At 59.5% G+C, this 27,287-nt stretch overlaps 1 protein-coding gene across 6 annotated transcripts; it reads right to left on the bottom strand.

The window, feature by feature from the left end:
- Positions 1 to 514: 514 nt before the first annotated feature.
- On the bottom strand, positions 515 to 27,280 carry LOC128328168 (basic proline-rich protein-like). Of its 6 annotated transcripts, none has more exons than XM_053257879.1 (5): positions 27,156 to 27,280; positions 9,240 to 10,640; positions 8,456 to 8,530; positions 6,193 to 6,295; positions 515 to 797 (listed from the first exon to the last, which is right to left on the bottom strand). In XM_053257879.1, exons 2-5 carry the CDS (start codon positions 10,321 to 10,323, stop codon positions 599 to 601), a joined length of 1,461 nt encoding a protein of 486 aa, XP_053113854.1. In that variant the 5' UTR covers positions 10,324 to 10,640; positions 27,156 to 27,280; the 3' UTR covers positions 515 to 598. The 6 variants fall into 6 exon arrangements, with proteins under 6 accessions (XP_053113854.1, XP_053113853.1, XP_053113855.1 ...); XM_053257878.1 differs by lacking the exon at positions 27,156 to 27,280 and adding an exon at positions 18,578 to 18,820; XM_053257880.1 differs by lacking the exon at positions 27,156 to 27,280 and adding an exon at positions 18,474 to 18,495.
- Positions 27,281 to 27,287: the final 7 nt, after the last annotated feature.

The following is a 27,287-nucleotide window of genomic DNA, read 5'->3' on the forward strand; positions in this document are numbered from 1 at the left end:
AAGAAAACGGGGCGCGGGGGGAGGAGTCAAATCCTGCCTGGCTATTGAGAACGGAGTCTGCGTTGGAGCCCGACCCAGGAGGAGGATGCTTCCTGCACCGCCGCGGAGTGTTCGAGGCTGGCCGCTTCCCCGGGATAGGACTGAGAGAAGGGGGTGGGGGGGACTAGCAAGTGTGCCGATTCCCCATGGGGTGGGGGGAGAAGGCCGGCGGCGGGGCCAGGCGGCGGCGGCGGCGGCTTCCTTGGCAGGAGGCAGCAACCCACGAAAGGAAGCCACAACTGGCCCGGCGGCAGTTCTGCGCTTTTAGGGCGCCGGGAAGGCTTTCGCTGCCTCGGGGAAGAGCTGCCCTGCCCTCACTGCGGGGTCTGCTTCCAAGGCGCCCTGAAGAGCCAGCCCCCCTCCCCCCCCTCAGGCCCCCTGCAAAAGACGCCGAAGGGAAACCGCCACTCACAGGGGTTTATTGAGAGCTCCTCCGATACAGCGCGGCGTGCCCCCCTCCCTCCCTCCCTCCGCCTTCCATGGGGGCTGCTGCAGGTGAGAAGGCGGCGACTGCCCTCCTCTCCGGGGTTCTGGGGGCGAGGGAGCGCAGGGGCCCCCCTCAGAGGAACCAGAAGCACCTCCGCCGGGCCTTTCTGGGCTCCGCTTTTGCAGGCAGCTTTGGAAGCGGGGGCGGCTCCTGGGGGCTTGGGGGGGCGGTCGGCACCGCGGTGGGGGCGCTCTGGCTGGCTGGTTCAGGCTCGATGGTGCTCAGCACCGGCTGGAAACGCCCCTCCTGCTGCCGGAAGTCGTGCTCTACGCTGTGGGGAAACGGGGAGCAAGTCAGAGGGTGTCGGGGAAGCTTCCCCCCAGAAGATCCCAAGAAGACCCCCACGATCCCCGGGAGGGAAGGCCTGAGGCTCGAGCCCCAGGCAGGCTACGGCGTCACCCCTTGACCCTGCCCCCCCCGTGCCCCATGGAACTGCCCTGGGGCCCACCCACGGTGCCTGTGGAGCTCCCAGGGGAGAAGGGCTCCTCTGGGCCAGAGGCTGAGCAGCACCACCTGCGGGCCCCAGTGCCTGGCTGGGGGCCACGGGCTCCCCGAGCAGCCAGGCCGAGCCCCAGGCCCTGGGAGGCAACTGCCCTGAGGTGGAGGCTCGGCCCCTCCCCTGGGCAGCCACAGCACTGAGCCCAGGGCCCTTCCTGAGGCTCCCACAACCAGAAAGCCCCGTGCGGGCGGCGGGCAAGCTAGCCAGCAGGAAGGGGCGCTGCGGCCCTGAGAAGGCCCCAGTCCTCCAGCCCCTGGCGGCTGCAGTCCTGGAGAGCCCTTGATCAGCAGTGGGTCTCAAGTGCTGCACACAGGGACCCCCCCCCAGCCGCTGGCTCCCTGTGCCACTTGCACAGCTGGATGGCCCAAGCGCCTGGCGCTGAACAGGGCAGCCGGCTTGGCTTGCAGGGGCCCCTCTGCCCCGTGACCTCCCCGGAAGCACAAGCAGTCCCTCGGGCGCCTCCTTGCTCGGGTTAGGGTCTGGGACACCCTCTTGATCGGGCCCCCTCAGAAGGAGGCAGGTGAGCTGCTGGGCGGAGCCCCTCCCTCTCCCTGGAGGCACTCAGGTTACAGCTGGACATACTGCTGGCTCAGGCCCAAGGAGGCCCATCTAGTCCAGCCCCCTGTTTTCCAGGGAGGCCCACCAGATGCCTCCCGGAAGCCCACAGGCAAGAGGGGAGGGCAGGCCCCCAAAGCCGGAGCTGGGTCCTGGCTGCCCATGGAAGGCTAACGGCGGGGAGGGCTGCCCTGGGCCCAGCAGACTCCCACAGCCCCTGCTGGGTGAGGGCCAGTGGCTGAACTCCCCCCCCACACACACACACTGCAAAGGGAAAAGAAGTCCCAAGCAGCTGCCAGGGAGTGACCTCCCCCCCGCCGCCCCCCCACCATAAATCCCATTGAAATAGTGAGGCCATAAAATGCAAACAGCCCTGCAGGATCAGGTCCAAGGAGGCCTCTCTAGTCCAGCCTGCTGTTTCCCACAGTGGTCCACCAGATGCCTCTGGGGAGCCCACAAGCAAGAGGTCTGTGCATGCCCTCCCTCCTGCTGCTGCTCCCCTGCCACTGGTATTGAAAGACATTGTGCCTCTGAGGCTGGAGGTGGCCCACAGCCACCAGACTAGTAGCCATTGATAGACCTGCCCTCCATGAATTCGTCTAAGCCCCCTTTAAAGCCATCCGAGCGGGTGGCCATCACCACATCCAGTGGCAGAGAATTCCAGAGATTAATTGTGTGAAAGAGTCCTCCCTTTTGCCGGTGCTACACTTCCCGACCTTCCATTTCATGGCGTGACCCCGAGATTCACACCACCCATGTCAGTCCCTCCACTCCACCGGCCCCCACCACTTTCCCGCGTGGTTCTCCCCCCCCCCGCCCCCGGCAGCTACGTCCAGAAAAGGGGAGGCAGCAGGCCTGGTGCTGGCAGCCCCCAGAGGCAGAGCAGGCTGGCCTTCTCTGGAGTCCAAGGGAAGGAGCCCCCCTCCCTTGAGAAGGCACTCGGGGCGGGAGAGGAGGAGGAGGGTCCCCTCTTCTTCTTCTCCACCTGCAGCCACCGCCAGGGCAGCCTGCAGGCGGAGGAGAGGGCAGAATCCCTCCCAAGCGGGGGCACGCCAGGCTGGCTGGCCCAGGCAGGCAGGCAGGCAGGCAGGCGCTGTGCTCCTGGGGAGGGCCCCTCTGCAGCCTGCCCCTAGCCCCCCTCCCTCTGCCCTCCAAGCCAGAGGGCGGAGGGAGTTCTAGGGCAGCTAAGGCCACTCAGCCCTCAGGCTGGGGGGGGGAGCGCCACCATGGCAGGCGTCGGCCTCCCCCCCCGCCCCCCCGCAGCAGGCAGACACAGACCCGTCAGTCCCCATTAGCGCCAAGGCCTCCTGTGAGCCAGGCAGAGGCAGCCGGCGGGGGGCGGGGGGGAGCAGGATGCACAGCACTGCATTGCATAGCCAGCCACTGGCAGCTGGGACGGTGCGTGTGCACGTGTGCGGGCAAGGGAAGGGGGGGCAAAATAAGGACAGCCCCGTGACAAGCGTGAGAAGGTCAGCCCAAAGGGAGGGGGTGGGAACCAAGAGGAAAAGCTTCTGCTCAGCAGCTGGTGGCGGGGGGGCATCCCTTGCCCCCGGGAAGCGGGGCTGTCTCCCTGCAGAGCCGGCCGCCTGGGGAGCCCGCCCCTGGGGAGGAGTGCCAGCTCCAGGGGGGCTGGAAGGGGCACTGCCCGAGCCAGAGAGCCCTGCCGTCTCCCCCCCCCCCCCGAGGCCCAGCAGCAAGCAGTGCCCGTGGCCCCAGCCTTCACCGCCGGCCCCCGGCTTCCCTTGGGGCCCCCCCGCCCCAACCGCCCGCTTGCAGGCTTCAAGAGGAGTGACGCCCAAGCCCAGAAGACCCTGCTCAGCTGCCTGCTGGTCCCTGCCGTGCTGCTTCTCCACTGGGAGGGCTGGCAGCTGTGCCCCCCAGAGAGCTCAGGGTTATTGGACTCAGCAGGGGAGCTCCCCCCCCGCCACAACAGGTCTCAAGTGGCCAATACTGCCTCTGGACAGGGAGGCTCTACTTGGCAGCCAGGGGTCTGCCTGCTCCCTGCTTTCTCCCAGCCGCCTCTCGAGGCCCCGCACCCCACAGCCGTCCATGCTGTGGCCCTGACCGCTTCTCCCTGCATCCTTCCGCAAGGGCGGTCGGTCGACTGGGGGCCTCCAGCCCTGTTCTCCCCAGCAGCCAGCTCCTGCTGTCCTTCCTCTCGCCTGAAGGGAAGCCCCCCCCCGCAACCCCCCCCACCAGGGCTCTGGCCACAGAAGCAGGCCACTCCCCAAGTGCTGCTGAGGCGGGGGAGGGGCACCTGCCCCCGCAGGGACGTTGTGCCGGCTAACCGGCTGCGGCAGGAGGCGACAGCTTGTGCTGGGCTGTCACTCCGTGCAGGCAGCCTTCACTTCCCATTAGCTTGCCTGGGCCTCAGCGTCCCCAGCAAGGTCCTTGAACTGGATCAGGGCAGGAGCTGCCCTGGATCCACAGGAAGCCGCCTTCTCTGCACAGAGCCAGCAGCCCATCTCGCTCAGCACTGCCTGCTCTGACTGGCAGCAGCTCTCCGCAGTCTCAGGCCGGAGTCTCTCCCAGCCCTACCTGGAGCTGCTGCCAGGGATCCCGCCAGGGGGCTTCTGCCACCCGCGGCACCTTCCAGGGCCCCCAAAGCCAGTCCAAACGCAGCACCCTCCCACGCGCCAGAGCCCTCTCCTCCCAAGGGTGCCCACGTCCAGGAGCAGCCTGCATCCCCCTACAAGTCCTTTGGGCTCCTGGGCCTGCCCTTTCCAAGCCCCCCAGCAGCACTGGGGTGCATTCCCTCTGCGGCACCCAGTCGAGTGCCACGTCAGCCACACACAGGGAGGAAGAAGCTGCTCCAACACAGCCAGGGCTGGTCTCCGGCTGAACAAGGTCCCGAGAAACAGCCGTCGAGCAAACCACCATCTGGAGGTGCGGCCTCCTAACTGAGGACAGCTGGAGGAAGGGGGTCTGGTCACCCTCAACAGGAAGAAGGGGGGCGAAAGAGAGTGTGCAAGGCGCCATTTTCAAATATGTCAAACAATACCAGGTAGAAGCGGGTTGCGGGCGGGAGATTGTTTGACTTGAGCCCTTGAGCAGACTTACGCAGGCCAATGCTAGGGACACATTGCACATTTTTGTTAAAAGATTTGCAGTTTCACATTTGAGTTGAGAACTCTTGCATGGATACTATCTGGACCTGGTAATTTTTAGTTTGTCAATAGGATCCAGAACTTCACCTCTTGTGACCTCTTCTTAGTTCTTTAGATTCCCTTCCCAAAAAGGCCATTTCAGGCATAGGTATCTGCCTTATATCTTCAGTAGTGAAGACAGATGCAAATACAGCAATTCATTCAGCTTCTCTGCAATCGCCTTATCCTCCTTTAGCACATCCTTTACTCCTTTATCATCCAGTGGTCCAACTGCCTTTCTGATGACCATAAGAATGTAGGAAGCTGCCTTCTATTGAGTCAGACCCTTGGTCCATCTAGCTCAGTATTGTCTACACAGAGTGGCTGCAGCTTCTCCAAGCTTGCAGGCAGAAGTATCTCCCAGCCCTCTCTTGGAGATGCCTCTCCTGGAGCAGGCACTTGTCCTTCTAGAGCGGCCCAGTCCCCTAAGGGGAATACCTTGCAGGGCTCACACATGTAGTCTCCCTCCCATTCAAATGCAAAGCAGGGAGGAGGACCTTGCTTAGCAAAGGGGACAATTCTTGCTTGCTACCACAAGACCAGCTCTCCTCCCTTATTCCCAAGACCAGTTCCTTGCTGCTAACTAATGACTTAAATGACTTTTTATTGTTTATCTTCAGGTTTTTAGCCATGTGCTCCCAAAAGGCTTCTCTCTCTCTCTCTCTCTCTCTCTCTCTCTCTCTCTCTTTTATTGTCGGCTTGCATTTCTTTTGCAAGTGTTTGAGTTCCTGTGTGTTCTTTTCATTTGGACTAGACTTCCGTTTTCTGAAGGAAGCTTTCTTGCTTTTGATAGCTTCCTAGGCCTGGCTAGCTAACCATGCTGGTATCCTCTTGCACTTGATGGTATCTGATTCTAGTTGAGCTTCCATTATTGTGGCTTTGAGCAGCCTCCAAGCACTCTGGAGAGACCTGACCCTCTGGATTATCCTATTCAGCTTCCTTTTTATCAACCCACACAGACCCCCCACTCTTTGAAACCCAACCTGACTGCATGGGGCTCTCTCAGCAGTGTGCCAGTCGCAGGTATGCTGAATCCAACCGCATGGTGGTCCCTGTTTCCTGTCAGTTCAGTGGCGCTTGCTTCTCCTAGCAGATCCTGAGCACCATGTAGGATTAAGTCCAAGGCCACCCCGCCTCTGGTCAGTTCCTGGACTTGCTGTCTGTTCTGGGGCACAGTTGTTTAGGATATCTAGAAATTTTGCCTCCGTCCTTGTCACAACTGGATCAGGTATTCGCCCAGTCTATGTAAGGGTAATTGAAGTCAGCCTTTGCTATAACTTTTCCTCTCTTGGATGCCTCTCCAATTTCATTCTCCACCTCAAAATCACCTTCAGCATTTTGGTTGGGGGGGGGGCAGTACTGAACTTACTTTGGTGCCTGGTTTCTCCACCCACAGTGAGCCTGTGGAGGAATCAGCCCTGTTTACAAATTTCTATTATCTATATATATAATTCTCTAAGGCGTACCTGTGGCTAATCCCTTGCATGGCAGATCTCGCGAGCGTTCGCGAGCAGAAGCACCATGGCCATTGGGCAGTGGAGATTCCATATGCAGATAGGCTGGAGGAGCCTGTGAGAGCAGAAGCACCATGGTGATTGGGCAGTGGGGATTCCATATGCAGATAGGGAGGAGGAGCCTGTGTTGGTTAAGGTCAGTTGGAATGTAACTGTTATTCATCGGAAGATGTTCTTGATCGTAGAGGATAAGAATCTTATCTATCTTTCTCTAAGGCGGAGGTGCTCATTGTAGGGGCTCAGAATCTGAGGGGTGAGCTAGATCTCCCTGAGCTGGATGGGGTCACACTCCCCTGGAAGGCGCAGGTACGCAGCTTGGGAGTACTACTGGACGCAGGCCTCATCCTGGCATCTCAGGTGGAGGCCATGGCCAGGAGTGCTTTCTGTTAGCTTCAGCTGCTTCAACAGCTGTGTCCATTCCTTGAGGAGGATGACCTCAGAACAGTGGTGCACCAGCTGGTAACCTCCAGGCTTGACTACTGCAATGGGCTCTACGTGGGGCTGCCTTTGTATGTAGTTTGGAAATTTCAGTTAATTCCAAATGCTGCAGCCGGGCTGGTCTCCGGAGCAACTCGGAGAGACCGTATTATGCCTGTTCTGAAACAGCTGCACTGGCTGCTGATCTGTTTCTGGGCAAAATACAAAGTGCTGGTTATTACCTTTAAAGCCCTGAATGGCTTTGGCCCAGGTTACCTTAGAGAGCACCTTCTTTGGTCTGATCCCCACCGCACGCTAAGAGCATCTGAGGAGGTCCGTCTCCAGTTGCCACCGGCTCGTCTGGTGGCGACTCAGAGGCAGGCCTTTTCTGTAGCTGCTCCTAGACTGTGGAATGCACTCCCTGCAGAAATCCGTAATTTGAATTCTTTATTGGCATTTAGGAGAGCCCTAAAGACCTACCTGTTCGGCCTGGCCTTCCAGGGTTTTCAAATTGTTTTAAAGGGTTCTTAATGTATTGGGTTTTTTTCATAAGGTTTTGAATTGTTTTTAATTTTTTTAGCTGCTTTATTGTATTTTGAAATCTTTGTTTTTGATCATTGATTGATTTTAACTGTTTTGGTATTTGTGAACCACCCGGAGCTATTCTGTAAGGGTGGACTAGAAATCAAACAAATAATAAATAAATAAATAAATAAATAAATAAATAAATAAATAAATAAGGCCTACCCGTCGCTAATCCCATGTGTGGCAGCTCTTGCATGGTTTCGTGAGAGGGGAGGGGGAGAGGGAGAGGAAGCTGTGGGCAGGCGGTCTGTCAGGAGAGAATCAACCGGGGCTGAAGGGAGGGGGGGAGACAGGGAGAACTAGGGGCGCAGATGCTCTGTGCCAGGCCAGCTAGTAGATATTACTATTTCAAGAGTCCAGCTCCGTCCCCCTCAGGGCGCCCTCCCCTGCCTCCCCTAGAGAGCTGGTCTCCAGGTCCGACTGGCTCCCTCCATCCCGCCAGGTTTCCCCTCTGCTCACTCTAACCACGTCCTCCTCTCGCATCAAGCACTCCAGCGGTCCCCTTTGGGCCAGAAGGCTTCTAGCCTTGGCAAAGGGACACTCCTAGGGAACGCGCCCCCCCCCGCTGCCGCCCCCCCCCCCGGGTTCCGCTCCTTCCCTTAAGGCTTCTTGGCCTCCTTGCCTGGCTCTGCTCCTTCTCAGGCTCCCCTTGCTCAGGTCAACCCTTTCCCCCCGGGAAGCGCTCTCCCTTTCATTGGCTGATGAGCCCCAATTACGCCGGGTGGGAAGAGAAGGAAGAAGACCGCCAGAAGCTCCTGAAGGGTCTCTGCTCCCTAGCGCCAGGCGCCAGAAGGGCCAATGCAGTTGGGGCAAACCATCCCAGCGGGCCAGGCTGGAGTTTGTGCCAGACAGTTCACGGAGGCGGCCCTGGGCCTCAGGCAGACCCCCAGGAAGGAGATGGCTGCCAGCACCTTTGGAAGAAGAGCCCACTCGGAGGGCTGGTGAGGGGCTCCAGTGACCCCCGGACTGGATATCTGACCTTGGGGGCGGGGGAAGGGGGGAAGGCAGCCAAGAGCACCAGCACCTTAAACTGGAGCTTGACACTGGCCGGCAGCAGGGAGCAGGCACCGGGTGGGGTGGGAGCCATGGTGACCCCAGAAAGGCCGGGGAGGGGAGATTTGGCCGACGGAGTGGGCAGGACTCCCTTCCCCAGGTTGCCATCAAGGCGGCAGGATATTGCAGGGAGCCCCTTCTGACCCCAGCTGGCTCCTACCTGTAGATGATGCAGGCACAATCTCGGCACGCCCCACAGTTGACAACGTCCTGCCCTGTCCAATACGACTGCCATCTGCAAGGGAGGAAGCGCCATGTAAGCCGCCGCTGCCGCTGCCACCCCCACACTCTGGCCGGCAGCCCTGCCTCTTGCTGGCTAGCAGGGCCACCGTTTGGGCCGGTGGTGGAGCCAACTGTGGTGGCAACGGTGGAGGGGCAGGGGCCAGAACTCCAGGGGCCTCCTTCAGTGGGCAGGGCAAATGGGCTGCAGCCGGCCAGCCAGGCCTGACCCGGGGCATGCCAAACAAGCCGAGGCCCCAAGGGCCCAGACCTCAAGGAGTAGCAGGTTCCTCCTTCCCCTGCCCAATGCCCAGGTTGCTGCCACCAGCAAGGAGTGGCAAGGGTGGCCCGTCAGGTGCCCCACGCCTTCCAATTGGACGACAGTCCTGCCCCAGGGAAGCACCCCCATCTGCCTGTGGGCCAAAGCAAGAGCAGCACAGCAGGCCCCCCCCCCCCCCCCGCCTTCTCTGCATCTGGACAGGGTGCTGGATTTATTAAACCAGGAGCCAGATTCCAAGTCACACCCCACGGGCCTTTCCCCTCCCAAGGAGCAACGCTCATGAGGCCACCACTCACCCGCTGGACGTCAAGCCCCCTCCGGGCCTGGGAGCACCCCACGGCCTCCCCTGCCGGCTCCCCGGCCAGTCCGCGGGAGGGCCTCCGAGGGGCCAGCCAGAGAAGGGCCCTGCCCTCGCCCTGCCCCACGGCCTCAGGCACTCACCCACCCCGCTGGGCCTCCTCCTTCTCCAGGTCCTGGATCACATCGAGAAGCACGTGGATGGTCTGCTGGCTGGTCTCGAGCACCTCCTCCAGGGACTGCAGCTGGGAGTGGAGGGCCCCGGGGCCCCGGGGAGGGGGGCCCGGAGGGGCGCCGGCTGCCGGCTGCAGGAGCTCCTGGGCATGGCGCAAGGTCTCCGCTTGCCTGGGGGGGAGGCAGGCCCCGGGGAGGGGCAGGCTGCAGCCCGGGGCCTTGGGGGGGAGGGGCTGGCTGCTCCCCACCGTGGCGCGGAGGCCCTCCTGGGAGGCCACTGGGGAGGCTGCTGGCTTCCTGGGTGGGGCGTGGGGCCAAAGAGCTGGGGAGGGGTGGGTGGTGCTCCAGAGCAGGGAGGCAGGAGTGGGGGCTTCCTGGCAGGGGCCCTGAGCAAGGGGCCCTCCTGGAAAGGCGCTGGGCGGCTGTCCTGGCACAGAGGCAGGGGCTGGCAAAGCCCGGCTGGCGACTGGCACGGGCCAAGGTGGTGGGCCCCGCCGGAGGGCACCTGGGCTGCGGCCGCTGCTGGGGGGCGCACAGTGCTTGTGCTGCCGGGCCAGGGGGCACCGAGCAGCAGGGGGGCGGGGGCTCCGCTGGGGTGGGGCGGAGGCAGGGGCCCGGGGGCCCTGCTCAGGGGGGCGGGTGGGGCCCCAGGGGGGCAGAGCCCCAGGCAGGGCCCCCTCCCGGGCAAGGTCGCAGGCGCTCTTGCTGCGGAGGGGCCTCTGGAGGCTGGGGGAGGTCTGGATGGCCGTGCTGGCACCCCCCGGGGGGCAGGCAGGCAGGGGCAGCCGGCAGGCCTGGGCCTGGGGCCAGCTGCGCCGGACAGAGTCTGCGCCCCACTCGGGGGAGGCGCCTGGGGGGCGGGCGGGGCGGGGCTCCTCCCGGGCCCTGATCTCCACCAGGTCCTTGAAGCGCACCTGCTGGGGCCGCTGGCGGCGCAGAAGGTGGCCCTCAGCACGCAGCGCCTCATGCTTCAGCAGCACCGAGCGGACCGTGGCGGCCTTCTCCGGGCTGCCCGCTGCCCCTGGGGCCAGGCTGGGGCCCACCTCCCTGCTGACCATGGCGCCCCCGGGCCCGCTCCCGGGTCACAGCCCGCCTCCCGGGGCCCAGCCACAGGGGCAGCCGCCAGTCTCCCTGCTGGAGGAGCCCAGGCCACGGCCCACCCCCATGGCCAGCCAGCGACCCTCTCCCTAGTGGCCGGAGCAGCCATCCGGGGCCGGCACGGGGCTCTCTCGGGGCCAGGAGGCGGCCGTCACGGGCCAAGGGCAGCCCATCTCTCCCCCAGTGAGGCTCCTTCCGGTCGTCGGTCAGTCACTGGTGGGGCTGGGGGGGTGAGGGCAGGCCCCACACCAGCCCATGGCCCTCGCCGCGGTCAGACCTGCAGAGGAGAGGGGAGCGGCATCACTCCAGGCCGCCCGGGGACCCCCTGCAGCTCCCACCCGAAAAGAAGCAGGGCTACAATCCGGCAAGGTCCGGATCCGACCCCCACCCCACCCCGGGGCCTCAAGGTGGCCACCTGCATCAGAGGAGGGATGTGCCTAGGCCTGAGGGAGCAGGAAAGGCTGCAGCCTCCTTCCAGAAGTTCCCCTGGGAGGGAATGCCACAGCTGGGGCCACCACCAAAGAGGCCCGCCCTCTGGCTGACGAGCACCTGGTCTCCAAACTCAACCTCCCTCCCAGTGGAAGGAGGGCTTGGGAGGAGCCCAGATCCCTCAACACAAAGGGACCCACTTTGGACATGGGGGGCGGCCCACAGAACCCCTCCCCAGGGCAGGATAGCAGGACCCTCTTCCCTTTCTGGGCCCATCATGGCCTCAAGAGGTGCACCAGCAGCTGGGCCCCACTGCTCAGTTCAAGGACCCCCCCCAGTGCCCCCCCTTACGGCTTTTGGCAGGGAGTCTTCTGCTCAGTCAGCTGGCAACATCAGCCACTTGGAAAAGAGGGTTGACAGGCGGGGCCATAAGAACAGCCCTGCTGGATCAGGCCCAAGAATTCCCATCTAGTCCAGCATCCTGTTTCGCACAGTGGCCCACCAGATGCCGCTGGAAGCCACAGACAGGAGTTGAGGGCATGCCCTCTCTCCTGCTGTTACTCCCCTGCAACTGGTACTCAGAGGCACCCTGCCTTTGAGGCTGGAGGTGGCCTGTAGCCCTCCAACTAGTAGGCGATGATAGACCTCTCCTCTATGAAGTCATCCAAACCCCTCTTAAAGCCATCCAGGTTGTTGGCTGTCACCACATCCTGTGGCAGAGAGTTCCACAAGTTGATTATGTGTTGTGTGAAAAAGTACTTCTGTTTGTTGGTCCTAGACCTCCTGGCAATCAATTTCATGGAGTGACCCCTGGTTCCAGTGTTGTGTGAGAAGGAAAAGAATCTCTCTCTCTCCACTTTCTCCACCCAATGCATGATTTTATAGACCTCTATCATGTCTCCCCGCAGTCGTCTTTTTCCTAAACTAAAAAGCCCCAGGTGTTGTAGTCTTGCCTCCTAAGAAAGGTGCTCTAGGCCCCTGATCACCTTGGTTGCCCTCTTCTGTACCTTCTCCAGTTCAACAATGTCCTTTTTAAGATGTGGTGACCAGAACTGTACACAGTACTCCAAGTGTGGTCGCACCATAGTTTTCTATAAGGGCATTATAATGTTAGCCGTTTTATTTTCAATCCCCTTCCTAATGATCCCTAGCATGGAATTGGCCTTTTTCACAGCTGCCGCACATGACCCTTTCAAAGAGCTGTCCACCACAACCCCAAGATCCCTCTCCTGGTCTGTCACTGACAGCTCGGATCCCATCAGCATATACTTGAAGCTGGGGTTTTTCGTCCCAATGTGCCTCACTTTACACTTGCTAACATTGAACCGCATTTGCCATTTTGTTGCCCACTCGCCCAGTTTGGAGAGATCCTTTTGGAGCTCCTCACAATCCATTTCACTACCCAGAAGAGTTTGGTATCATCTGCAAATTTGGCCACCTCGCTGCTTACTCCTGCTTCTAGATCATTGATTAATAAATTAAAAAGCACCGGTCCCAGTACAGATCCCTGGGGGACCCCCACTTCTTACTTCTCTCCATTGTGAAAACTCTCCATTCATACCTACTCTCTGTTTCCTGTCTTTCAACCAGTTAGCAAGCCACACATGTACTTGTCCCCTTATCCCATGACTGCTAAGTTTCCTCAGGAGTCTTGGATAAAGAACTTTGTCAAAAGCTTTTTGGAAGTCCAGGTATACTATGTCAACTGGATCACCTTGATCCACACACTCGTTGACACTCTCAAAGAAGTCCCAAAGGTTGGTGAGGCCAGATTTCCCTTTGCGGAAGCCATGCTGGCTCACTCCCAGCAGAAGTCATGGGTGTGTGCACCACCCAGCAGCCCTCCCAGGAGTCAGGCATCCGGGCTCCCCTTGGAGCGAGGCAGCCAGCCCCCCCCCCCCGTCCAGACAGCACTCCTGGTCCCAGGATGGATTTGGGCTGTTTCCTTCCAGGGGCTGGACACCAGCACCATTGGCTGGATCCCCTTAGAGTGGCCCTGGAGGGAGGGGCACACCTGAGCCAGGAAAGGGCAAGGAAAGGCAATGGGGGGGGGCAGCCCCACAACCTCCGGCTGGTCTGCAAGGTCCATCGGGGCCTCTGCCGACTGGCAGCAGCACCCCCAGCCCAGCCCGGAGGCGGCTGCTTGCACCCCCAGCCCTGGCTGGCCCCACTCCCAGCTCCCCTGCCAGAACCAACAGGCTTCACTCCTGCCAGGAGTGGGGCGGGTGCAGGGGGGGAGCATAGTGCCATGGGGCCTTGCCAGAGGGGGCCCATGCCTCCCATGACCCCCCACCCCCACTTCTCTGGTGGTCAGGGAGGCTGCTGGGCTTCAGAGGGAAGCTTTCGCCACCTGAATTGGGCCCCAGAAGTGAACGGGGAGGCAGCAAATGACGGGCTCCCAAGAAACAGTTCCAGAGAACAGCCGAGCAGTGGCGGCATTTTGCCCCCGGCAGACGTCCCCAAGGCCCTCCCAGGGCAGCCCCACACGGTCCTGTAGGCCAGTCTGGAGAGGGCGTGCTTTGGCCTGCCCCTCTCAGGGAAGGAGGGAGGGAGAGAGGGAGGGGGCACTTCCTGCGTGGGGCAGGCTGAATGCACCCCCAGGTCTTGTTGCCAAGACGAGAAGCTGCAGGGGGCACACACCTGCCACCACCTCCAGCCTCAGAAGCCAGTGAGGGTGAGGCAGGGGCTGGGGCTGAGCTGGTCTTCCAGGGAGGAGCTGGCTGGAGAACCGCAGCCTGTTGGGCACAGAGCGACAGCCCACCAGCCCTCCCTGCCGCCCCCCTGACATCACAGGGCACTGGCAGGCGGCCTGGGGCCGGGCAGTAGCCAGCGCCCTCCCCTCCTCCCTCCCCGCTCAGGTGCTGGTGGACCCTGGAGCAGAGCCCCCACAGAGGAGCTCAATAGGGAGGCTGGCTGAGGCGGGAGGGAGCAGGAGGCCCTTCAGCCTACAAAAGGCCCAAACCAGCCGTGAACTGGGCCCACAAACCCAATGGGACCCAGTTAAGTTGGTCCCACAAGGGAATTGCATGCTCCCAGCCACCTGCTGCAGCCAGATTCCAGCCTGAAGCCTTCTGGGCCCCTGGAAGCATCCGCAATCCAAAGGCAGTGCAATTAAGGGATCCGTCGCGGTGGCCAGATCGTCTTTTTCCAGCAGAGCTAAGCACAACAGTCTAAGCTGGGCAAGGACACCCCAGGCAGCAACAGTCACCGGGGCATCCGGGGCCAGAGCTGAATTAGGCAGCACCCCCAGACTCCGACTTTCAAGGGAGGCACTCATCCATCCAAGAGAGGCTTGGAAGAGTCCGACTTCCAGATGAGCAGTCCTACTGACCAAAAGCACCTCCGTCTGTGCCTGGATTACGCCTCAGTTTGTTTGCCCTCATCCAGCCCATGACCACCTCTGGAAACTGGCTCGGTACCTCAACAGCCTGCATGGATCCCGATTCGAGCGGGGGGGAGGGGGAGAGAGAAAGAGAATGAATGGGTGTCATCTGTGACACCATACCCTGAGTGTCAAATTCCCTGATAGAAATAATGCCCACTGCAGGACACTGGTGCTCTATCTGAAGGGGCAGCACACACCGGGGCCCAATCCTGAGCAGTCTCCGGCCTCGTCCACAGGCCTGCGGAGAGTCTCTGTGTGTCACCTCCCCAAGCCATGCCCAGGGAGGGGGGCTTTCCCCAAAGACCACTCTGCCCCGCCAATTCTGTCCAGCCGCAGCTGTTTACACGCGAGAGGCGCCAAGAGAAGCGACAAGCAAATGAAGCCTGGCTGCTTGTCGCTGCAGGCTTGCTCTGGTGCACCTGGCGAGGCACTTGCTGAGGAAGCAGAGCCACCCACCCCACCCTTCCTTATCGCCCCCCCCCGCCCGCCCCAGGAAGCTCCCCTGCTGCCTCCTCCCAGGGCCACCCTGGAGCCCGAGACTCCGGCCCCTTTTCCTGCTGCAGAGAGAGAGGCAGGCAGGCAGGCAGGCAGGCAGAACTCCTCCATGCCGGAGGGGCAGGCAGCCCCTTCCCCAGCCAGCTGCAGGCAGGAAGCGACCGGCCGACTCAGCACAGCCTCCCCGAGTTCTCCTCCATGCTAACCAGCAAAGTCTCCAAACGCTGAGCAAGCAGAGCAGATCGACTGGCGGAGCAGCCTGGCCAGGCTGGCAGAGCGGGGGGTGGGGGGGCTGCCTGCAGAAGAATGGAGGATCCTGCTGCTCCACCACCGGGTCCCTGGCGGGCCCATTTCCTTCCTGCTCCGGGAGCCGTGCCCAGATCCCGAAGCAGCCCACAGACAGCACCTCATCCCTATGGACCACGTCAGCGAGGAGAAAAGGCTGCTGCAGGGGAGACAGTGGGCTGCCCATGGCGCGTCCCAGGATGCGGGCCTGAAGGCCGGCGAGCCCCAAAGGCCCAGTGGGCCGAGGACCCCGGCTGCTCCCCACACACTGCAGACCCGGAAAGCCACGACGGAGGGGGCAGCTGGGAACCGGCCCTGCTGAGAGAGCAGGTCCCCTAGTAAGGAGCCAAGGGGAAGTCCGGGTGGAGGGAGGGGGGACCCATCTCACTTAGCCCCCCGCTCCCCACAGTGACCAGTCAGCTGCTTCTGCGAAGCCTATAAGCTGGACTTGAAGGAGAGAGCCTCTCCTGTTGTTAGCTATTCAGAGATAGACTGCCTCTGAACAGGGATGCTCCACATTACTGTTCTCTTTCTGACCGAGTCTGCCTCATCCACTGCAAGCCACCAGCCTGGATGGCTTGAAGAGGGCCTTGGACAAGTTTATGGAGGACAGCTGTATCAATGGCTACAGGCTGCCTCTAGGTTCAGAGGCAGGAGGCCTCTGAATACCAGGTGCAGGGGCAGAGGGGACGTGTCTTCCTCTTCTGCTTGGGGGCTTCCCAGGGGCCCCTGTGGGGAACAGGATGCTGCACTAGATGGACCGGGCCTGATCCAGCAGGGCTGCTCTTATGTTATAAGCCACCTAAGCTTGTGGTCAGCACTACATCCAGTGGCAGTGAATCCCATAAGTTAATGATGCTGCATTGCCCAAAGTCATATTACTCTCATCTTTCTTGAATCACCCAGGGAAATGCCCCTGAGGAGCTTGGCCAAAGGCTTCTAGTCTTTGGCCAGGATGGGTTTGCTTCTAACTGTCCCCCAAGTGCTCACCTAGTCCTTTTGGGAAACTATTTATGGTCATTAAAATGTGCTGTGGCAATGAGTTCCACAGAAGGCTGTTCATTGGGGGGGGGTTTGAGTTATTCCTCTTTCCTCTAAGGCCTGTCCTTCTCCCAATCCTGACTGCTAAGCTAAATTCCTCAACCAAACGAGTCACATTTCAGGTGTCCCCTCACCTGGGCTGACAGGTGGGAAGGGGGCCACCTCCATGAAGTCTCTGTACACGGACCCAGCCATTTCCTCTCCCCCCCCCCGCCGACTCAGGGACCAAGCCTCTGGCTTGCCTGCCTCAGCAGCTCCCCCACCCCCTCATCTCAAACACTGCACAGGCCTCCAGTTTCTACCCGCGATGGGGAGGGTGAAGGTGCCTCCTCCTCCTCCTCCTGACTGGGTGGAGAAACTGCACCCTGCAAACAGCAACGGAAAGGAAGGGAGAAATGGCCACCCACGAGAAAGGCTCCCAGCTCCCTTCCTGCACACTGTGGCAGCCAGTTTCTGCTCTCCGTGGTGGTCTCAGCAGAGCGGAGAAAGGCTCCACACGGGCAGCAGACAGAGGCTTTTGAAAGGCGGGGCAGGAGGGGGAGGCCAGGCAGCCCCCACCCGCCACATGGCCCAGCACTTCCAAGGGGCAGGGCTAGCCAACAGAGTCCACCATGGGCCTGGATCCGGGCGCCTTGCTAGAGGGGGCGAGCCGGGCTCTGCTGCTGCTGCTGCTGCAAGAACCCTCACCCCACTCAGGCTGCCGCTCGCCCAAGTGGCTCAGGGCTCAAAATCCTTTGAGGACTCCCCATCAATATCCGTATTTAGGGTCTTGATTGGTCATCGCTCTGGACTCAGTCCTCTGACGGGAATGTCTTCAATAAGAATTCACAGAACATTTGCCCTAACACACATAAGAGCCCTCACTCACGCTAACAACACACCTGATCTCCTAATCCAGTTCTCGGCCCCAGACCTCCCACTGACCCTGCCCCACTGCTCATGGCTTTCTCTTCTCTGAGCGTCAGCATCGGGGACTGCAGCTGCTCAGAGGTGGCCCTGGGCGGGGTTGGGCAGGGGAGGCAGCCACCTCAGGCCCTCAGGGATGGAAGCGTGAGAAACAGAGGAACGCCATAGAAGACAGAACAAAGATTCCGTTCCATCTGGACAGGTCCATGTACTGGGCCAAAACCAACAAAATGAGGTTCAACCAAATGTTAGTCCTGCATTTGGGTAAGAAGAAAAATCAGAAGTACACAAGTGCAGGGCGGAAGGAGATCTGGTCTGGCAGCGGGGCATGGAAAAGGGTCCCAGGAGCCTCCATGGAAAAGCTGGGCATGAACCTGCAATGTGGGGCCACAGCAGCAGCAGCTGCTGAAAGGAAGCCTCCCTGCGGAAGCAGAATATCCACATCACCAGGAGAAGCGACGGGTGCTCCACTCTAGTCTATTCTGCTGCTCTGGTTAGTCCTCAGATGCTCATGGTGGGGTTTAGCTCTGGGCCCCATAGTTTGAGGATGTTGACAAACTGGGAGGGTGCAAATGAGGGCAACAAAGATGGGCTGGAGGGAGGGGAAGAGTCTGTCAGCAGCAGCAGCGGTGGCCTCCCCTGCAAAGAGAGCCTGGCCGGCCAGCTGACACAGGAGTCTCTGCTCTGAGGTTCTCCAAGGAGGGCCCACCCAGCCCTCCAGATGCTATTATTCTAAGAGGCTAGCCATGGGCAAACTTAGGTCTCCTCCTACACACATCTCCCCCCTCATGAAAGGGAGCCAGCCAAAACAGGTGGGTTGGCCCCACTCAGCCAGTGGGAACCAAGAGGAGGGAGGCAGGCAGGGCTTGGATGTCCGAGGAATTTGGACTGTGGTCCACCAGGCCACCCTGAGCTGGAGGAAGGGGCACAGCTGTTGCCCCTAGGAAGCGCCAGGTGGCTCTTGGGAGGGGCTCCTGGTGAGGTGCCCTCTGCCCACACTGCGCAGCCCACCCAGGGGAGAGGTGCCCCGGCATTGACTGCTCAGCAGGCAGGGAGGCTGCCTTGGGGCAGCTCCTTGTAGACCCCGGGCGGGCACCTTCCAGCAGGCGCTGCTTCTGCCTGCCCCCTCCGAGGCCTCGGGCACTGAGGCGCCGGCAGGGATGGAGCAGCCACGTCCCAGGCAGGATGCGGCTCCAGGCCTGCGCGCTGAGCGGCAGCAGCAGTTCACAACCCGAGACACGCCGCCGCCGCCGCCGCCAACCTCCGGAGGGGCCGCCGCCCGCCTCTCCCCAGGTGAGCCCCGAGTCGGGCTCCTGCGCCGCCAGCCCTGCGACCTCTCCGGGACGCCAGCGCAGCAGGGGCCCGCCCCGCACACACCACCTCCCCCGGCCGCCCCGCCGCATCCCAGGGAGGACTTTCGCCACCTGGACGGGGTTCGCCGCCAAGCGCAAGACGCCAGCCTCAGCCCAGGCGCGGCTCGCAGCGCACTCGAGGGCTCCCCGCTTTCCTCTCCGAGGAAGCGTCTCTCGCCGCGCTGCCCCGCGCGCTGGCTCCAGACCCCACACCCACCGCGCCTCCACACGGCCGCCGGCTCCGCCAAGTGCGGGCACGTGGCGAGCCGGAGCGAGGAGGACAGTCCCCGCCCGCCGCGGCTCCCGGGTCCCGGCACCAACCTGCCCGGCAGGCAGCCAGACGAGCGGGCAGTTCAACTGCTGCTGCTTGCTGCTGCTGGGCTCGCTCCTGGCTCGCCGCCCGCGTTCCGCTCCTTGGCTGCCTCTCACGGGCGAGGAATCCTCCGCCTGTCCAACGCCGGGCGGCGGCGGCGGCGGCGGCGGCGGCGATAGCAGCCACCCAGGCCGGCCGAGAGCGAAGCGCGCCCGTGAGCAGCTGCGGCCGGGAGAGGCGGAGCTGGAGCCGAGCTGTGCGCCAACCGGGGCGGAGGAGGGGAGCTACCTTGGGCGGAGCTGCTGCTGCTGCTGCTGCTGCTGCGCCTGGGGCTACCCAGCAACCGCCACGTGCTCGCCTTCGAGAGGGGGCAGCAGCAGCAGCAGCCGCCGCCGCCGCCCGAACAGCGCACGGCCTGCTGGGCTCGCAACCGCAGAAGCGGCGGCACGTAGAGCGGCCCGGCTCCGGCGTTCCTCTGACAGGCGCGCCTGAAGCTGGGCGGGTGGACGGAGCAAAGGACAGAGGAAGCTGCCTTCTACCGAGTCGGACCTTTGCGCCCTCTGCAGCTCGTAGGGGCTGTCTACCCAGACTGGCAGCGGCTTCTCCCAGGCTGCAGGCGGGAGTCTCTCTCTCAGGCCTGTCTTGGAGATGCCGCCAGGGAGGGAACTTGGGACCTTTTGCTCTTCCCAGAGCAGCTCCATCCCCTGAGGGGGATTTCCTCCAGTGCTCACATTTGGTGTCCCATTCAGATGCATCCCGGGCAGACCCTGCCCAGCTAATGGGACAAGTCAGGCTTGCTGCCACAAGACCGGCTCTCCTCGCTCAACTGGATGCCCTTTGTCATCTCCTCAGCCCTGCACGGGCAGCGGTTTGCCCGCTCCTCCCTGCTCGGGCTCCTGCGGAGCTCCAGGGGTTGAGCTGGGCCCGGGAGGCCACAAGAGGCAGAGGCTACTGGGCAGGGCAGAGGACCGCGGGGGGCGGGTGTCTCCAGGCAGGCTTGGGCGCCGCCGGCATCGCTAGCTTGAAGCGAGTGCTGGGCTGTTGCTGCCGCCCCCTCCAGTCCGCCGCTTTCCGGCTAGAACTGCTGCTGCTCCCGGCCTCTAGCAAGGAGGACGCCTGGCTGCTCCTCCGCCTTGGTCAAGAGGCTTGGTCCGGGGCGCTGCAGGACAGAGCGGCGCCCACTCTTGGGTGGGGTCAGTGCCGGAGCCGGACCCAGTGCCAGCGGCCAGCCTGGGAGGGAGCAACGAGTCAAAGCAGGTCCAGAGAGGTTTGGCCCACACCAGCTGCCCCCGCCCCGGGGCTGAAGGCCTGTCCTTCTCTGGGTCTGTCTGTCCGCTCCGCAGGAGGGTGGGCCCGGCAGGCCTTGCCTTCTTCTCCCCCTCCCTGCCGCCTCCCCCAGGCGCCCTGGAATGGCCGTCTCCCGATTCCAGACAGCCGACTGCCCCGGGGCAAGGCCACCAGAGCCTCCTCACAGCCCCTGCCAGGCTTCGGAAAGGGCCGCTCGGCTTCAGGGACCCCTGCCCTGCCTGCCCCACTCAGCTAGGTAGGCTGGTGGGTCTGGTCGGGGGGTGCACTAGCTGCACGTGGGCACCTCTTGGTCTCTGGAGTTTGCTGCTGTGGGGGGGGGGGCCACACACGAGGCATGCCCCCTGTGCCCAGGGGCATGTCTAGGGTGGGGCAGGCAGGGCACATGCCCCGGGTGTCACTTGAAGGGGGCACCATTTTTAATTTTTTTAAATAATTTTTTTTTAAATGGCCACCAAAAACAAAATGGCCACTGTGCATGCTCAAATGGCCATGCCAGGCCTCACAGAGGCCATTTGAGCATGCACGGTGACCATTTTGTTTTCAGTGGCCATTTGTTATTTTTTTTTTTTTTTAATTTTAAAAAATGGCCATTGTCAGGGGCGTAACTACTATTAGGCAAGGGGAGGTGGTTGGCTGGGGGCCCCACTGCCTTGGGGGGCCCCCCAGAGACACCTCACATGACTCCCCATTGCCCTCTGCTCAGCCCCCTCAGCCACTTGCCCTGTTCGCCCTCCTCTCTCGTGCTTGTCCTCCTGGCCAGCAATCTAAGCAGCAGACAAGCTGCCTGCAAAGAGTTCCTTTTCTCCCCGCCAATCAGCTGATCGCTGGGTGGGCACGGCTTCCAGGGAGAATCAGGGCTTGTGAATACTGAGCTGAAGCTTATGAGCTAGGATTGTATTCATTTGCTCTTACTTTGCTTCTTGTGATAAGTGAGTTAAATGTGATGTCTTAATCATATGGCTATTAATGGTGAGTTTGTCTTTGAATCAATGTGAAATCCTTAGTATTAAGGCCCACTGGGAGTTTCTTGTTCTCTTTCTCTCATTTTAACTGTCTTTCTGAAATACTAGAATATATTCCAAGCAGTGACACAGTTTATGCTGCATATCCTTTCATTATTTTCAGAGTATTTGGGAAAAGTCAAATTCTCCATTGATTTTTAAAACTTATGTAATAGTGATGCTACAATACATAGTAGAGAATTAGACAGGCACTTCTGTTTAGTTTTCCAAGTAAACCTCCACATAGTATTTGGGTATTTCATGAACCCCAGCATACTGAAATTTGTCGTTTCCCAGTATATTTTGGTCTGGCTACGTCCACTGCTAAATAGTTTTTGAAAATATTAAAAGATTAACGAGCTTGACTTGTATTTTTCAGCTGATATTATGGTAAAGTTATCTGAAAGATGGGTGTCAGATGTTTGTTCTGGGGGCACAATTTCAGTGCTTGCCCTAGGCGCTATTTCCCCTAGATATGCCTCTGCCTGTGCCTTGTCTCCTCCCGGGCGTGAGGAAGAGCTCGGGGCCTCACCATTCCCTAGAAGAGGCACCGGGCGGGCGAGCGAGCGAGCTGAACTCCAGCCTTCTATGGAGCTTGTCAGGCAGGCCAGTCACGCCTGCCTGGTGGTGAGGGACCTCTGTGTGTGTGTGTGGGGGGGGTTGACACCCTGCCCTCCCCTGCCCAGCCCAGAGAGGGGGCCTGCCCTGGACAGGGGGGGAGGCTGACCCTCTGCTCTCTGGGCTGCGTCGTGCCAGGCGGATCGGGACTGATTCCAATGCCTTTCTTGTTCAGCAGGCAAGGCTGGTTGCTGCCTGGATCCTTCCCAGAGCAGCTCCATCCCCTGAGGGGAATCTCTTGCAGTGCTCACACATCAAGTCTCCCATTCAGATGCATCCCGGGCAGACCCTGCCCAGCTAATGGGACAAGTCATGCTTGCTACCACAAGACCAGTTCTCCTCGCTCAACTAGATGCCCTTTGTCATCTCCTCAGCCCTGCACGGGCAGCGGTTTGCCCGCTCCTCCCTGCTTGGGCTCCTCCGGAGGTCCAGGGGTTGAGCTTGAGCTTTTGACAAAGTTCCCCACCAAAGGCTCTTGAGTAAACCTTGCAGTCATCGGATAAGGGGACAGGTTCATGTGTGGATCAGTAACTGGTTGTAGGACAGGAAACACTAAGTAAGAATAAATGGACAGTTTTCACAATGGAGGGAAGTAAGAAGTGGGGTCCCCCAGAGATCTGTACTGGGACCAGGGCTCTTTAAGTTGTTCATAAATAGTCTAGAAATTAGGGAAGCAGTGAAGTGGCTAAATTTGCAGATGACACTAAACTATTTAGGGAAGTGAAATCCAAAACAGATTGTGAGGAGCTGCAAAAGAATCTCTCCAAACTGCGGAAGTGGGCAACAAAATGGCAAATGCGTTTCATTGTGAGCAAGTGTAAAGTGATGCACATTGGGACGAAAAACCCCAACTTCAAGTATCTGCTGATGGGATCTGAGCTGTCGGTGACTGACCAGGAGAGGGATCTTGGGGTCGTGGTGGACAACTCATTGAAAGTGTTGACTCAATGTGCGGCAGCTGTGAAAAAGGCCAATTCCATGCTAGGGATCATTAGGAAGGGGACTTAAAATAAAGCTGCTAATATTATAATGCCCTTATACAAATCTATGGTGCAGCCACATTAGAAGTACTGTTTTCAGTTCTGGTCACCGTATCCTAAAAAGGATATTGTAGAACTGCACAAGAGGGCAACCAAGATGATCAGGGGCCTGGAGCACCCACCTTATGAGGCAAGGCTACAGCATCTGGGGCTCTTTAGTTTGGAAAAGAGGCGATTACATGATGTATAAAATCATATTGATGTATAACATTATGCATGGAGCAGAGAGAGTGGTAATATATTCTTCAAACAAGCAAAGCGAATGTTTGAAGAATCCCCCAGCCACATCTTTGCTGTTATAACTAAGCTCTCCCACCTCCTTGCACCAATAATGTAATCAATTTGATTTCTGTGTACTCCAACTGGTGATGTCCATGATGTCCATAGGTGCCGGCCAATACACATGAACATCACCAGATGCAGTACAGAGTCTACATACCGATATCCAGGGGTGAGGGGAGAGAGGGCCCGTGTTCGCTCCTCTCCCTGGCGGCCCCTCCGAGTGAGGGAGATAATGAAGAAAACAGGGAGGGGTGGAGCTGGGGGCCCTCAGGAGCGGGGGCCCCCAGGTTCTTTGAACCCATCCTCTCAATTATAGCTACACACCTGCCTATACCAAAGAAAGGAGACTTAACTGATTGCGCAAACTATCACACAATATCCTTAATTTCACATGCTAGCAAAATAATGCTCAGGATCATCCACTGCAGATTAGATCCCGGATGTTGAAGCTGGTTTCAGAAAAGGCTGAAGAACAAGAGAAATCATTGCTGATGCATGCTGGACAATTGAGAAAGCCAAAGAATACCAGAAAGAAGTCAGTATGTGCTTTATTGACTACAGAAAAGCCTGCAATTGCACCGACCGTGTCAAGTTGTGGAATATCCTTAGGAAAATGGGTATCCCAGAACATCTCATTGTTCTCATGAGAAACCTAGACACAGGACTAGTGGTGTGCACTGAACTGGAGCCTGCCAGTTAAAAAGTGGTGGTGGGATCTCTTTAAGCATGCGGGAGGGTGCTCTTACTCCTCCCACCACATCTCCCCCACTGGCGCTGCCTTTCAAAATGGTCCGGCAGGGCAGCAGCGTACCTCCTTGCCACCGGTGCCTCCTCAGAACGGAAGTGACCGGAATCTGCCGCTGTGCATGTGCTCTCGTGCACATGCATGTCATGCTCACTCATGTGCACATCACGGTGGGAGGGGTAAGAGCACCCTCCCCCATCCTTAAAGAGATTCCCCACCTTGAATCGGCTGAATCACTGGTCTTTCGAACCGGTTCGGTTCCATGCACATCCCTACACAGGACAGAAAGCCACAGTTCAGACGGAACATGGTGAAACAGGCTGGTTCCCAATTGGCAAAGGAGTAAGACAAGGCTGTATACTTTCTCCTTCTTTATTCAACTTATATGCTGAACATATACTGAGAGAAGTTGGATTGGAAGAAGATGAGCGTGGTTTTAAAGTTGGAGGAAGAAACATTAATAACTTGCGCTACGCTGATGACACCACTCTGATAGCCGAGATCACAGATGATCTGCAAGCTCTAGTAATGAAAGTCAAGGAGCACAGTGGAAAAATGGGACTACAATTAAATGTCAAGAAGACTAAATGAATGACTACGGGTACAGCAACCAGCCTCAGAATTGACAATGAAGACAGCTAAGTGGTAGACAGCTTCTGCCTTTTAGGATCGACCACCAACAGTAAAGGATCCAACAGTCAAGAAATACGCCGCAGACTAGCACTTGGTAGGGTTGCAATGAAGGCCTTGGAAAGGATATTTAGATGTTGTGATGTGTCTACACCTACAAAGATTAGAATTGTTCAGACAATGATTTCCCCCATGACACTCTATGGATGCGAAAGCTGGACTTTGAAGATGCAAGGTAGAAAAAGCATTGATGCTTTTGAACTTTGGTGCTGGAGAAGACTTTTGAGGATCCCATGGGCAGCCAGGAAAACAAACCAATGGATCATAGAACAAATCAATCCAGAATTTTCACTCAAGGCAAATGACTAGGCTCAAACTATCATACTTTGGGCACATTATGCAATGACCCAGCTTCTTTGAGAAGTCCATAATGCTGTGAAACATAGGTGGACTTAGATAATTTTGGAGCCTGGACCTAAAGGCCTTTGGAGGTTCCCCTGCTGCAAGTTAAGCATCATTTTTTAAACACATAGGTTCTTGAGGGCACAAACCACACCACTCAGGACAGACGAAAGAGGATTTTGGGGCCCCCAGGGGGTATGGAGGCCCTGGAGTTTGGCCCAGAAGTCTAGGGGTAGAGCACCTCTGCTGGGCAAAGTTGAAGGAAAGAGAAGAGGACGACCAGCAGCAAGGTGGATGGACTCGATTATGATAGCAATGAAGGCACCACTGAGAGACCTTAAAGGCCAAGTTGAAGACAGATCATCCTGAAGATTATCTATGTGGTTGCTAAGAGTCAACACCGATTTGACGGCACTTAATCAATCAATCAATCAATCAATCCATCAGAGAGGACAGAGAAATTTTTCTCCCTCTCACACAACACTAGAACCAGGGATCATCCCATAAAACAAGGATGGGTGATTTTGGACCAACAAAAGGAAGTACTTTTTCCACACAGCACAAAATTAGTGGAATTCTTTGCCATGAGATGTGGTGATGGCCACCAGCTTGGATGGTTTTAAAACGGCTGAGACAAATTCATGATGGACAGGTCTATCAGTGGCTACTAGTCTGGTGTCTGTGGGCCATCTCCAGCCTCAGAGCCATGATGCCTCTAAACGCCAGTTGCAGGGGAGCAACAGCAAGAGAGAGGGCATGCCCCACCTCTTGCCTGTGGCTCCCCAGAGGCATCTGGTGGGTCACTGTGTAACACACGATACTGGACTAAATTAGGACCGGACTGGATTAGGCCAGGGCTGTTTTTATAAGAGCTGGTCTTGTGGTAATAAGCATGAATTGTCACCTTTGCTAGGCAGGGTCTATCCTGGTTTGCATTTGAATGGGAGACTACATGTGAGCACTGTAAGATATTCCCCTTAGGACAGGGCTCTAATTCAGCCCTCTTGCAAATGTTGGCCTACAAATCCCATAATCCCTCGCTGTTGGCCATTGTGGCTGGGGATTATGGGAGCTTTAGTCCAAAACCAGCTGGGGCACCTAGGTTGAGCAGGCCTGCCTTATGGGATGGGTCTGGGAAGAGCACCTGCCTGCTTACATACAGAAGGTCCCAAGTCCCCAGTATCGTGGCAGTATCTCCAGATAGGGCTGAAAAGGACTCCTGCCTGCAGCCTTGGAGAAGCTGCTGCCAGTCTGTGCAGACAATCCTTAGCAACATGAACCAGTGTTCTGACTGGCAACTTCCTATGCAGGTTTGCCTATGCTGCTTCGTGCTGAAAGAAGTCTGCAGACAAAGGAGAGGCATAACCTGCCTGCCCTTCCCCTCCCCTCTTGCTTTCTTGAACAAAACAGCCAACCTGAAGGAGGGTTCTGCATAACCGAAAAGCTCCCACTGGGTGCTGGTGGGCCCCACAGTGTGTGGATGCATCAAACACAGCCTGGTCGAGGGCAGAACAGGATCGGTTCAGCGAGGGATGCTCCTCCGAGGCAGCGAGATAAAGCCAGAAGGCCCCACGGTGGTGCTGGCTGAACCTCTCTCTGTGCACAAAGCCTGGAACCAAGGAGGTCACTTTTGTCCTCGGGGCAACCCTGCCAGGCCGTCTGTGTCGAGGGCACCACTTGCCCGGGGCCACCCTGTGTGCTTCAGGGGTTGGGATCTGGACCTGCCTGGCAGCATCTTCGGGTTGGCCTCTAGCGCGGCTGTTGCACGCGCGCGCGGGGGGGGGCAGTAGTTTGGCGCAGGGTTGCCAACATTTCATCGCCAGAAGGAGGGACACAAGTTTGGGGTGGGGGGCGGCTGGCTGGGGCGCTGGGAGGGGTATGCACAGGGGTGATCAAGAGCCTGAGTCTCACGGACCTCTACGTAACTGAATGACAGGCTATTGAATAAACGAGGGACAAATGCTGGACCAACACTGCATCTCTGAAGCGAGGGACATCCGCGCCGCGAGGGACCCTGGGCAGCCGCAGCTCGGCTCCCCTCTCCCCCAGGCGCCGCCACCAGGAGCGCCGCCGGCCCCGTCTGGCACCGGGTAACCCGGGCGCTGCTACTGCTGCTGCTGCGGGCGGGCGGGCGAGCGGGTCGTGGACGCCACCCGAAGGGCAGGCCGGGCGGCGGCAGCAGCCCCTGCGCCACGGAAGCCCGCGCCAGGCCCCGCTTCTCCTGCAGCGCGACCAGGAGTGGGGGAGAGAATAAGGGCCCCCCCCCCTCCTCCCTGCCCCAGCCAGGCGGGGGCTGCTCGGAGGAGGCCGCGGGCCAGACCCCGGAGCGGGGCCCGAGCGCGCGGCGGGGCGGGGTGTCGAGGGAGCGGGGCGCGCGCCGCTGCTCCTGCTTGCCGGAGCTCCCTTGGCTGCTTCCTCTCCTGCTCTGGGCTGCCCGCAGACAGCCATTCGTCAGGTTCGCAGCTAGCGAGCAGAGCGCCGGGGGGCCCGCCGGCGGGGCTGCTTCTGGCCCCAGAGAGAGACCCCCGGCACTGACAGGCAGGGAGCGCGCTTTGCCCACCGGGCGGTCCCTGCTGCGGGGGAGCCCGGCCGGACTCGGAGTCGCCTTGGCCGCGTCCGCGAGGAGGCTCGCCTCGCCCCTCCAGCCGAGGAGGAGGCTCCGGAGCGGACGGAGGCAGCCAGGAAGGGCCGC

The sequence above is a fragment of the Hemicordylus capensis genome, chromosome 5 (genome assembly GCF_027244095.1).
Source record: "Hemicordylus capensis ecotype Gifberg chromosome 5, rHemCap1.1.pri, whole genome shotgun sequence".
Taxonomy (NCBI): Eukaryota; Metazoa; Chordata; class Lepidosauria; order Squamata; family Cordylidae; genus Hemicordylus; species Hemicordylus capensis.

Bases quoted from the DNA above. Each gene is read 5' to 3' on its own strand.
- LOC128328168 (XM_053257879.1), bottom strand. From the start codon at position 10,323: ATGGTCAGCAGGGAGGTGGGCCCCAGCCTGGCCCCAGGGGCAGCGGGC. The intron at 6,296-8,455 runs GTAGGAGCCAGC...CTGCTCTCACAG, and splicing joins TGTGCCTGCATCATCTACAG to GCTCCTCCAGCCTATCTGCA. The intron at 798-6,192 runs GTACGCCTTAGA...GTTTCCCCACAG, and splicing joins ATGCAAGGGATTAGCCACAG to CGTAGAGCACGACTTCCGGC.